General features: G+C 37.9%; 1 protein-coding gene across 2 annotated transcripts in view; it reads left to right on the top strand.

The window, feature by feature from the left end:
• Positions 1-13,692, top strand: part of LOC124163935 (zinc finger protein 543) — a 44,720-nt gene that overhangs the window by 22,717 nt on the left and 8,311 nt on the right. Inside the window, exons 10-13 of one of the 2 annotated variants that reach the window (XM_046541050.1) lie at positions 2,059-2,215; positions 4,165-4,416; positions 7,521-7,700; positions 10,169-10,245. In XM_046541050.1, the coding sequence (XP_046397006.1) occupies positions 2,059-2,215; positions 4,165-4,416; positions 7,521-7,700; positions 10,169-10,245 (666 nt within the window). Of the gene's footprint in view, positions 1-2,058; positions 2,216-4,164; positions 4,417-5,297; positions 5,313-7,520; positions 7,701-10,168; positions 10,246-13,692 lie in introns of both variants that reach the window. The other variant, XM_046541051.1, reaches the window with a different exon arrangement.

Raw genomic sequence — 13,692 nt, 5'->3', positions numbered from 1 at the left:
TCATATATAGTAAAACTCTGTACACGTACATACTGTAAATAGTTAAAATGTTCAATCTAATAAATAGTGGGCGACAGTGTTCACGAGATGGAGAATTAGTTAGTATTCTAACTGCCTTTTTTTGCAAAAGAAACACTGATTTTATATCAGGGGCACTACCCCATATTTCTAGGCCGTAATCTATGTGGCTGTTAAAAAAAGCATAATATATAGATTGCATATAATCAGAAGGGACTATCGGACTTAGCTTTCTTAAAATAAAGAGAGCTTTGGAAAGCTTTTTATTAACCTCAGTGGTGTGATAGCTCCAACTGAGTTTAGAGTCCAGATAAAACCCAAGTAACTTTGTTGGCAGGCTTCAGGTTACAGATAAGCTTTTGAGTTTTTTCTATGTTAAGTATAAAGCCATTGAATCTAAACCAATCATTGGCCAATACTAGATGATCGTCTGCACTTTGAGCAGCATAAGTAGTAGTTTTGCAGACATCTATTAAGGTCGTATCATCAGCATAAAGAATGGATTTTGAAGGTATACTGCATGGTAGATCATTGATCATTACTAAGAATAAAATGGGTCCCAGGACAGACCCCTGGGGAACACCGTACTGGGTAGGGAGGGAGGAGGACTGCACTCCCTCCATTTCAACAAATTGTTGACGATTAACTAGATATGATCGGAAAAGAGACAACTCAACTCCTGAGATACCATAGTATTTTAATTTTTCAAGTAATATGGAGTGAGAGACACAATCAAAAGCCTTGGTGAGATCACATAGGGTTAAAGCCACTGATGATTGATCTTCAAAAGAGTTGTGGATAATATTGGTGATAAATTGTAGAGCTTTTGTGGTGGTTTTACCTTTACGGAAACCTTACTGAGATGAACTGAAAAAACCATTACTTTCTAAATAGTCATATAGCTGAGATTTAATAATTACCTCAAAGACTTTACCAATGATTGGTATGACAGAAATAGGGCGATATGAGTTAGGATCTTCTTTAGGGCCTTTTTTGTATACAGGAGTTACTTTTGAGTATTTAAGATGATGCGGAAAGACACCAGATTGAAGACAAGTATTGATTATTATAATGGCCATGTCACTCAACAATTTAGCCAAATTTCACACGTAATATCTCACTCATTTTTTGTACATATAAATGAAAAACAATATTTGCCACTGATGCGGTGAAACCATCCATTAATCCTCCGAATACTAGAAACACTATACGCTCCAAAAGTTTACTTTATAAAATAGATAAAATATATCTTCAAAGTCTTGTTAGCTAACAAGAATTAATTGTGGCTTGCCACTGTTTGTCTCCCGTTTTGTGTGCCACTTGGTTTTGGTCCATATTTGCACATTTTTTTACCTGCAACTTTATGCAATATTGAGCTAGAGTGCTGGGACTAAGTCTTAAATGTGCATGCAGAGATTTTGCATCAAATTTTGTGCCAAACCCCATCCGTGCAGCCCTTGATACGACCGATTGTGAGATAGACCCTAACAAATCTATTGTTCATGGTGGTAATAATGGATCTTGGAGACAGTGGCCCAAAGATGTATGAACTGTAATGCCAGTCAGATGCTTAATTTTCTATTTATTCTTCTATGTATGTATTTTTTTCACATTAGCCAGCAAAATTAATTTTTTGTGGCTTTATGTGTAATTCAGAAATTAAAGTGCATAAGGAATTTTTTTGATTAATTCAAGCCATAGCTATGCATGTTGATTGGAGTTGATGGGAGAAAACACTGGTATTAGTGTGCGAGTCACGTAGACTGTTATTACAAAGATACCAGGTTGCCTTGTCTCTCTGAAATAATTGTCAATGGTAACATTTATTGGAAAGACACACTTCTCTCTCCATCCCGTGCTGCTGGATTACTGCTCTGCCAGGCATGCTACCTTAGTTTCCTGCTGGCAGTTTAGTAGTTGTCCTCATGATTTAAAATTGATGTGTTGATTGATAAAAGAAGGGGTTATTCCATTAAGAATGCGGAGGGTTGCAACTGAGATTGCGAGCTAGTTTCTTAGAGGTTTCTTTTCCTTTTTCAGGTTTGTGGACGCATGTTCAGCCGCAAGGATAACCTGCGTGAACATTTGCGAGCGCACGCTGGACAAGTGAAGAGGAAGAAGAAGTATTCATGTGAATACTGCCTCAAGGAGTTCCACGGCACATCTCTTCTGCGCATACACGTACGCACGCACACTGGTGAGAAATAGTGTCTCCCACCCCCTTCTTTGTATTAATAATAATTTATCTTCCATATTCTCATCGTAAGTTCCTGTGGTAAAAGAATTATTTAGATAGAAGATTAGAATATGAGCCTTAATTGGATCGATTGCAAGGTTAGTGCAAGACAGATTTCCATAGGGGATTTAAAGTCCCTAGTATTTAGGCCATACCATGTAGGTGGTTTAAGTTCGATCAAGGCATGGTGTTTTAAGAAGTATGTTATCTGTGAACATTAAGTTGGATGAGTTAATGCAAAATAGCTTACGTTGTCGACGTTGATTACAAAGCTTGCAAAAATATAAATGTTGATGTCTCCACTTGCATCATTGTTTTATTGCTATCATCCTTCCGTTTCATGTTAATTGTTGTCACGGAATTACTTTTAAAATTGGATGAACTGCTTAAACATAGCGTCTCTATTCATTTTGAATTTTCAGACGTTGAAATGTCCCATGCATGCTTTTAAAGATGGTGTACCCACTTTAAGCCATCTCTGCCACACCAAAATAAGAAAAGGAGGCAGGCCTATACAAGCCAAGTACCGAAAAAATAAGTTTCTCTTATTAGACTGCCTAATAGAACTGATTCTTGTCATCGAAATTTGTACAAAGACAATTCTCTGCCTTACAGGACCTGGTTCAAAAGAATGATTTTGGTATTATTCTCATAAATGGCAAATTATGTTTTATAATTATTATGAAACTCCTCTCAAATGCCCCATCTCATTATTAGTTTTTTTTTTTTTTGCTATCAATGCATATGCAGAAAAGGGTTTCAAATTTTCAACACAAGTATACAGCTTTCATATCAAACGCAATGCCCCATAAATCTAGTGAGTAACAGATGACAGCCTTTGGTGTACAAGACATTGTGAATGATAAGATTTCGATAATGTTCTTAGTTGAATAACTTAGTCACTCAAGGAAATGTGATTTTCACAAGACAAATAATTGAATTAGAAATACCTTTAATTGCATTTATCCTCCTTATTGTATTATTCACTGCCTTTGATGCACCACCTCATGGATAACAATGCACATTAAAAAGGACATTAACGGAAAAAAGAACGTAAACAAAAATAAAAAGTGATCGCCATCATAAAGAATGAAAATAAAATCATTTCTACCTACCTATATTTTATGGAAGTCTTGTTTAAAAGTCTTTCTACTACAATCGTGTATCGCCAACAAGACACGAACTACAGTCAACAGCAAGAATCATCTTTTAAAAATGGCATTATGTGCACTTGTTAACTATGAAATTAATAACAACCACACTTTCGTTGTAATATATCAAAAACAATAAGTAATTTCCTACCTTATATTTCTCTGCTTTTCATTTGAATACGCTTTAATGTTACAGATGTTTGTTCATGTGGTAAGAAGACGTAAAGAAATAGACATTTCAAAAATTACTTTCTAAATTTCCTACCTTATCTGTATCAGTTTTTCGTTTTAATTCCTTTATCTTCTTTCCCAATTTAGATTCTCTTGCTTGCATAGACAAGGTGTTGCTATGATTATTTGTTTCTATGATCGCCGTGCCGCCATTGGATTTTGGTGGCCATTTTTTGAACTGATCCCCATACTCAATTTTAATTGAATAGACAGTTAAATAATTGGAAATTTATTGTTTTCATGATTTTTCCTGGGATTTCAGACAATTTTAGAGGGGGTCTTCATGAGACTTTTTGTTGTATCTCGTCTCGTTCACCCCAAACATTTGTATTATGAATGAATGAGTGAGTGGTCGTTAAGGGGCTTTATAGTATATAGATTACTATCACCCAATCACAAAAAATTATTTAAACTTGCATTTGAAAATTTTCTGCTTGAATTTATTTGGTGAGGGTATTTTTCATTGCTGAATACCCCAGGCCAACTTAAGACATGAGGTGAGTCTCACTCATTGGTTGCGTGTTGCAGGGGAACGTCCTTTTGTGTGTGACTTCTGCGAGAAGGGCTTTCCATCGTCGGGTGCCATGAAGAAGCACCGCCGCATGCACACAGGTGAGCGTCCCTATGAGTGCAAGGACTGCTTTGCCAAGTTTTCGGCCAAGGAGACACTGAACCGCCATGCACGCACCCACACTGGACTTAAACCCCATGTCTGCAACTACTGTGGCAAGTCCTTCATACAAGCATCACAGTTGCGCGCTCATGTCTTCCACCACACGGGTGAGTACTCTCTGCTATGTATTTTCAAATGGTCTTTCCCTCTACTCCCATTAATCAACAGGCTGGAATCCGGCATCCTATTCCTCATACTAGTGACTATGAAATCCTCCTCTGACTGGTATGCATAACATCAAGACAGTAATAATATCTGTCTGTGGCTTCTTGCCTCCTGCCACCCCAACTTAAGAACACAGAGTTGAAAGGAAATGTTTGGCTGCCCAATCACGACAAAATTAGCAATTTTTTGTCTGCTGAATTTCTTTATTTAAAATCAACATCAGTTGAGAGCTAGAGGGAAGTTCAGTGGAACTTTGATATGGCAAAATTAAAGGGACCCATAAAGTACTGACTTGAAATTCAGAGCTAAATTATTTTTTACCATATTTTCAGTGATATCCCTAGTAATGAAAGTTTCAATGAATCCGACAGAATTCATTAGCCTTGAATGCATTCTTCGTATCAACTTATGAATTATTATTAAAATGTTGATATTTCACATTGAACAAGTTTTATGAACGTTCAAAGAGTTTTATACTCCGTACTCATGGGCCATGATGTGAAAAAAAATTTATGTCTAATCCTATTGCCAGCTAAGTCAGCTTCCTCAAATTTGAAGTGACCAGAGGAAGCTGACTGTAAAACCTACAGAATACATCTTAAGAGATGAATGTAGGTGGAAGAGTCCATGTATCATGTACTTCATGGTAAGGCCTCATTTATGAACTCCACAGCTGTGATGACTGTGAATGTGATGCTTGGCTATATCCCTACTGATGGAAATTTCCAAATGATTTATTTCAGTGACTGCTTTCATGTATTTATTATTATTGTTAATATTTAAAATGTCTGAAATATTGTTTTATTTCTCTTTTGCCTTAAAGCTGAGGAAGCTGAAGGTAATTACATTACATTAACCTTGCACAAGCTAGTTTAATTTTTCCATATTTTAAGTATTCAATATTTAGTTCGATAGTTACATGTTGATGCTAGAGTGGCACTTGGTTAGTGTGCCTTCTTGAGTGTTGTTGCTGCATGTGCTTTTAGCTCTGATTGGTTGTGTTCCCCCACAGCAGATTCCCAATGAGCCATTACTCTTGAAGTGGTCAATGCATCATATTTTTATTGTTTTTTATACTGGCCTTGAAAATACATGTTGGTGAATCAAAACTAGACTCAGCAGCACATCTTAAAAAGTTTCAATTCTGATGCTATTGAAGCATAAACAAATGATGCTTGAAGTACGATTCAAAACAAGGATAATGCGGATTGATACTGACAAATAATTTCTGAGATAATATAAATTTTATCCAATCATCTATTATAATTGTTGATGTAAAATTATATTTTCAGTTATTTATTGCATGTCTTACAAGATATCTCTTGGATTAAAATTGCATCTACCTCAAAGTTAGATTGCCCTTCACAGTCATTGTCAAATGGATTTGATTGTAAAAATTTATAAAATTCCTTCAGTTATTTAAGTTGTTGATCATTTTATGTCCATGCATACCAGCATTCGTAATAGTGAAGATTGGCTGTAATAGAGTGAAGTCACCCATTTATGGTCTTCTACTTTACAAATTGATGCGAATTAACAAATTCTGATTCCAGTTGTATACTTAAGGAAAACTATATAAGAGAACCAATGTTTTATGGAACCCCCACTTTTTCTTAACAAAATACTTACCAGTCCCTAGGAGTGATTTCCATTTTACTTTTTCCACTTCCATTTTATGAAGCCCATTAGTTTGCCAATCACCCATGGCAATACAGGGAGTTGTCTAATCGGTCAGTCATAAACAGTGCAGCAATATTTCAACCAAAGCTCCTTATTTTTTGTCAGCTTTCCTTTTACCCTCCATAAAACATTGAAAAACAGGTTTGGTTCCCACCCTTATTTAATTTTACTGTTACATGGCCAAGCCTAATAAATTTCAAATGCATTACATCTCCTGTTTGCCAAATAATCTTTTAACCCTTTGCGGTCCAGCGTCGAGGCTGGCTCGACAAGTCTAGTGCTACGAGCACTATGCTTGTCGTAGCATCAGGTCTAATTTGGAGTGGACGGCAAATCATGTAACCTCTTGAAACATTGCCCTTGTATAAATGGCTTCGCTTTGATGTCGAGCTGAACTCGAAGTGAGACCTGATGCTACGACGAGCCAAGTGCTTGTAGCACTAAACTTGTCGATCCAGCCTCGAAGTTGGACCTCAAAGGGTTAATGGGCAATGATGGTTTTTCGAGTTTCACGGCCTAAAATTTTTACATCCGAGGGAATTTGGGCCACCGTTGTTCATTAAATTTTGTATCACATTATAAATGTTCAAATAGCATTCTTCTCAAAGTTTGTTAGTGGTTGCACGGCAACCCATTCATAGTTCCAATTCCCCTCATTCAAAGGTGTGTAGATAATCCAGCCTCGGCCAAAATCTTAATACACAGATGCAGCAACCTTGTGTACGGCCCTTCTATCATATTCATTTTCCTCAGCCTTGTCTATTACTAAGCAAGTCAACGTCAATGGTCACCCCAACTTTAATAATGCAAGGGAATAATGACCTTGAGGATAAGCCCTCTTCCATGACACTAAGGGACCCAATTAGACCCTCTTTTTGCTCCATAACTTCTCTTTTCCTAATACTCTGGTTTGCAAACATGGAAAATTTGGGTCCCTTCACTTCGGAAATTAGAGGGTCTAATGTATAACCTCGTTCCTTTGTGCTAGCATGACATAATTTTAATCTGAGAGAGGGTGGTGATGTGATTCTTCTCTCTAAATGTTTTGACCAGTGGTGCTGGCATGACATCACCTGCTTTCTTCAGGGCTCTCATGGGAATCTGCTTCCAATGTCCATTCCCCATTTATCTTCTTTCTTGCCATTATTTATTTTTTATTATTGTATAATTGTTCAAGTATTCTCATGTGTTAACATGCAATGTGATGCTCAGCAAGATCGGCAAAATAGAAATACAATGCTGTCGTTTATGTTTTCTTTTTGATGCCTGCCTTTCATTTGAAGGTGCATATATATTTGATTTCAGCTCTTTTTTGTATGTTTTTTTGCATGCTATCATTTTGTTTATCTTCATGGCACTCTCTCAGGCGAGAATGGTTTCACATGCGACCACTGTGGCAAGGCATTCAACCGGCGTGCTCGCCTACACATGCACGTAAAGTATGTGCACGAGGGTGCTCGCCCCTTTGAGTGCACCAACTGCGGAAAGACCTTTGTTCGCAAGGAGGACCTGGTGCGCCACACAGTCCTGCACTCGGGCGTCAAAGGTGAGTGAAATTGTTTGAAGGGAGAGAGTAAGGGGAGAAACATATTCGAACCCTCTCCATCTTCACTTGCCCCCCTTCTATTCAAGGATGCTTTATCATTTGACCACTGAAGGCTTCTCTGCCACCTCCAAGCCATTGGCTGGATCAACCACATTTCTACGTCTCCCTCATTTTCATTTCCTGCTCTGTTTTTGTGACAAATACAACTTTTCCAGTATGCCAAAGTAAAATTCATTTCATGTTTGCAACAGGGCTGCAGTGAAGAAAATTCCTTTTCTTTGACAAGCATTTCCTCTGTTTCACCCTGTAACACCCGTTTCAAAATTGTTCTATTCCCTTCACTTTCTCTTCCACAAATTTCTTTTCATTCTTTGAATTCTTGCTCCCTTGTGCTTGGCCTTCTAGCCCATTTTTAGCTTCTATGGATATGAATCTGCCCCTCTATTGCATTTTATCCCCATAAATCGAGGTGTACTACCTTCCGATGACAATTTCATTGTTTCAATATTATGTGTATCATATGTGTGATCTTCATCCTCCTGTTACAACATCTTTTATTAACACATCTAGGTGTTTTGAGTCACATTAGTCAATTATGTAGTCTTGTGTCCATTCTCATCAAAACTATGACCGCAAGTGAACTTTCTCATCAAGTTTTAAAATGTTTCTTCCTCTCTGCCTTCTTTGACAATTAAGGACATCATGATCCAAAATAAAGAAGCATGTACGTAATCAGAATTTCACCTGCCATAATTTGATCCATCGAGTTGTCAAGAGGGAACTTTAATTCTTTCACACTTATCCCATTTAGTGATCCACTATTCATGGCAAGTTTTGTGTCTCTTTTGCTCCTTATGTCTGTGGCCCTTTATGTCTGTTTTGTTATTTACAATTTGCCATTTGCAGTTGCTACCGGTAAAGAACATGGTTAATGGGGATGTACAGTATGCACAAAGCTTTTTGAGGGGTATGGTTGTTGTACCTGCAGACATTTTATACTTCATTCATTATAGGTAGATATTATTGCATGTTTTTGCATGTTTACTTTTACTCTATAATATAATTACCTACTTGTTAATATATGTGGTTGATATACTTTCCTTATGATTTGGTTTCTGGATTTCATTATTTTACTTGTATCTATTGGAACGTATCACAGTGACATATCATCGATGTGCTCAAATGAATTTCAAAGGCATCCTGTTTTACGGAGCAGAGGCAAGACTCATTCATGGAATCATTTCGTACAATAGTTTATCCTTTTTGTCACAGTAACCAAAGAATGTCTTGAATATAATTAATGACATTCATTTAGTTTGGGTTGCTCATAGTTGGCTTCTATGCTAATGGATTTGAAATAATTTAATGCAATAACATGGAATTTCCTAAGTAGCTAGCAGACTCGGGGACTTATACTTATTCTCCTTACATATTTTTAGTTATTCCTCGTGGAATGCAATCATAGCTTTTATATTATCAATTAGGCTAAGAACCCTTCTGGTTCAAGCATAGGAAACAAACTGTACGGTGTCTCAGAGCTAGAAGGGATGCCTTAAAGCGACTCTACATCCAACAATTGCCCTCTCATGAAAGCTTGAGGAGGAGATGATGTCCTCTGCATGTATGGTTATAGGTCGACCTTATGTGTTTATAGTTTTTGCTACTACATATTTCTTGTCTGTATCCAATCCCAAGCTTTTTTTATGAAAGTTAACCGGAAAAATGAAGCATTCAAATTCAGGCAAAACTGGAACCAAGTAACAAATGAGGACAATTTCGGATTTGATAGATGATAGTTTTAGTCTCTCCTAACTCCAGGAATGTGAATGAAGTGAGCTATAGCACAGTCACCTTGAGAGAAGGCCTGATCGCTGGTGTGTGACATCACTCATTGTAGTGCTACTGCCAGAGCATGGCAGAACTGAAGTAGCCGTGAAGGTGCTGTCTGCGACACTAGTTCAGCCGCCATTATGAAAAGATAATTAATACCTAATTTACTCAGTCAACAAAAAAACAGTCAGCGGGTTCTGAGAAAATACTTACATGCATAAATAAGAATATTTTTCATACTGAAATGATTAGTTAATGTTGTGTATTATCCACTAATTATAACGCTGGTGCTGTAATATTAACATTTCATTTCATTGGCTGGCTAGATTTTCATGCATTGTCGATTAATTTACCTGAAGGGTTATTTGTAATTAATTACAATCTACAAAGAGTGTGTAGGATATTGAAGTACAGCATTTCTAACTGGAATTAGCATCATACAAGCTAAATCTGATGATTTGAGTAGTAGCCATGGTGGGATTGGCAGTACTCATCATCAAGGATATTTTAGTTCACCATTTCCTGTTGCTTGTGATGGGTAGTAGAATATTACAGTTACAAGGAATCCCAGGTTGTGTTTTATCTCCTTAAAATGATCTTTTGCTTTCCTCTTCTTAACCACATTGAATCTTTTTCAGCTCATAAATGTCCCATATGTGAGAAGTCCTTTGCCATGAAGTCTTCGCTGAAGATTCACCTGTTGACTCATACTAAGGTGAGACTATATCTGATTTGCATTGCATACATTTAATTTGCCTAGAATAAAGGCCTCCCTCTCATTGGTCTTATCCATTTGTTGGAGGGTTGGATTACTCTATTCCCTTCCTTACATACCTGATGCCCATGTAAACCCTCCTGTTATATAAATGCTGGCATCCACTACTCCTGAATTTTAATTATGTATGCCTCTCTTGAGAAGGAGCATGTGTATACAGTGGAACCCCGATTTATCGTTCCCGCATTCATCGTTTTCCCGCATTCATCGTTCGCCGCTCTTGGTCCCAAATTAAGTTCCATAAGGACAATGTAATTTTTTCCCGCATATATCGTTCCCCGAAGTATCGTTTTCCCGTATTTATCGTTTGAAGATCGCGGTCCCGTCGTATAATTTTCCCGCATTTATTGTTTGACGAAAATGAAACGAAGTGTTTACTACGTGTTATTTATGGCTAATAACGACAGACACATAGTTTGAATCTTCCCCAGGAGATTGAAATACGATAGGGAAAAGCTGAGTGCCGTGGGATAGTCACATTATCGCATTTCCCAAGATCCGGTATCCCCCTCCATTCAGCACTCGCCTCTCCCCGTCTGAAGCTTTCCTCTTCTCCGAAATAAAAAAAGATCCCAGCTCGAGCAGGGATCATATTACGAAGACCTTAGCTTCGAAAGAAAATATCAAGTTACTCGAGAACAAAAGAAACCTTTTTCACGCTTCCCCCTTTCTCGACGGCTGACTTTTTTTTAGCTGACTCGCTTCAAGGATCCCCACCTCTGGATGTCAACTGCTGCATGAATCACCTATTAGCCCAAAAGGTGTGTAAAAATGAATTTCGGCAATTGGTATTATACTTCTATTATATTGAGATATTAGTGATGTGCACGTAATTAAAAAAATAATGATACCAAACACGAGGTATTTCTAACTTTAATTAACCATTTTAAGCAAGAAAATACTTGGTATAATAAGATGGTGATTTCTGTCGAATATCGATATCCTCGCAGCTGATAGTGAGCTTCACGGTAGTTGAAGCGGATTTTTTTTTCGAAAACAGTGCGTCTGGTTACAATTTACGAGTTATGCTACAAGTCTCACCTGTCTGAGGTGCTAACGAAGCGATGTCTTCTCAGGATATTTTGTTTCTCCCTCCTAGCAATCTGAATTCATCTGCTCATCTAGAGCTACGCTACTTATTGTTAGAAATGAGTGGGTAAGTTGCCTTCTCTATAGGATAAAAAATTTAATTGCGCAGTCATATGGTCATGCTTCACCCTCTGCAGTAAGCTCTGCTTACGCCGTACGCGATACCATTAGTGCCTAACTTCACCTCGTACTAGTGGTTCCGTACTTTCCAGGGTGGGTTGACTTAAAACCGGCGAGTGTTTTCCGTGTGGGTTCAATAGAGTCCGGTTTCATTTTTATTAGTTTTATTCTTTTTCGTCTTCGGACCATGGCCATTCCGAAGACACAAGTGAGAACTTTAAAAGATGGACTGAAAATAATTGAAGACGAAGAAAATCCGGGCTAGAAATGCGTGAATATTACAGCACGCCTCGGTATGTCCGCTAGCACATGACGGCAGGGGTGGGGGTAGAGCGAGATCCTTGGTGAAAACAAGAAGTGGGATGAAGCCGAGGATCAGTTGGGCGTGCCGCTGACGATTAACGCCACATTGCCTCAATCATATTAAAAATTTAATTGCAAGAAAGGAACGTTTCAAATAATTAACTATTTTTGGCCTTCTTGATACATCCTATAGCGAATCCCTGCGACGGCGAAATCAGCTGTTTGAGGCATAACACGCACAGTTATCTCGTAAATACGTCTACTTGAAATGGCATTTGATGGATAAGAATTTTTACGTCGAGCAGAAATGCATAATAGCAGTGAAAATTCCGAGTGGAGCGAAACATTTTTTTAGCAAGGTGGCGTGTTCCTTCAGGATATTTGAAAGAGATATAATCCGAATCAACAATATGACATATGTGTTTTGATAAAGGAATAATATTCCTCTAATCAGCTAAAATCTTTTTTGAATCCATTATTGAATGTCATAATTCGCAAAAAATCCAGCGTTTCCTGGGACATAGGCAACCTGGACAAACAATCCCGCATTGATTGTTTTCCCGCATTCATCGTTTTTTTCATCCATCCCCCTGAAAAACGATAAATCGAGGTTCCACTGTATAATGGTCTGAATGGAGGATAATGTATTTGTGCACTAATGTGCAAGCACGGAATAATCTAGTCTGAATTTATAGCCTCTAATATTCTACAACAAGCAATATGTGACTCATATTGCCCTTAGGGATCATGAATATTAACTTTGTTACTAACACTGGGGGTTGATTGGGTGGGTAATGATGTTCAGTGTCTATAACTCACTTAAACGAAAACATAGGAATATCTATTAGTTTGTTTGCTGCAAAGCTTAATCTCCCTTCCCTTGTTCAGATTGTGTTGGGGTATGGATGAACTTCATTCTAGAATATGGCTCTGCTAATTTTTCATTAATATTTGGACACGTAGGAGTTAGACTGAGGCCAGTCTCGGTAAGAGCCTCTGTGGTCCATTTTACTCTACTTAAGCTGTCAAACTCCATTCTGAAGTGACCTCAGTAAGTGGGGTCATGTTTCACTCTGAGTGTACGTATATGTTTCATACATAAAGGATGCTGCTAGCTTTGCTCTGGTCATAAGTGGTGGGTTGAGTCAATGATGGTGAGTAATGTGCATGTAGCTATCCAGTTTAGTAAGAGTGTGGTTCACTAGTGGCTTACACTCTGCTGTTTGGCAAAGCAAGTGTCATCCTGAGCATTTTGTTCCACCAGTGGGTCACACCTTTTTTATGGTTGCACCGAATGACTGCAATCTATAGAATAAACACACCATGTATAATATGTAATACAGTGAGTCCTCGTTTAACGTCACTTACCGTTCCTGAAAAATGTGACGATAAACGAAATGACGTTAATCGAAACATAATATTCCATAAGAAACAATGTAAAAAGTGAATATCGGCTCCTAGACTTCACAATTCCTACGCGAAAAAATTTTAGCGTATTATATCTGGGGCATTTTTTACGATGAGAATGCCAAGCTATGGCATAAATACGAGTTCCTGTCTTCATCGACGACAATAGCAGCAGTGACGTAAATCCTTCTCCATTTTTGTATCTTCCCGCATTTGCTTTTCGGCTTCGCTATGGTGGTCGCGAGTATGGGGCGGGCGAGTGTTGCCTGGGCATTATCATCGCTGAAACATCTTCGCAGTTACAGGAACCAAAATTATTGTGAACACGGCGAAAAAAGTGACGACAAAAACTCCAAGTTCTACACGGAAAAATTCCTTGAAATCACTTTTTAGGTTCCTGAAAATCATTATGTCAAGTAAAACCTTGCGCACCTACCTAAGAATTCATTTTGCAGAAAATTTGCTAAA

The sequence above is a fragment of the Ischnura elegans genome, chromosome 8 (genome assembly GCF_921293095.1).
Source record: "Ischnura elegans chromosome 8, ioIscEleg1.1, whole genome shotgun sequence".
NCBI lineage: Eukaryota > Metazoa > Arthropoda > Insecta > Odonata > Coenagrionidae > Ischnura > Ischnura elegans.
This window is presented reverse-complemented; position numbering and strand designations above follow the sequence as displayed.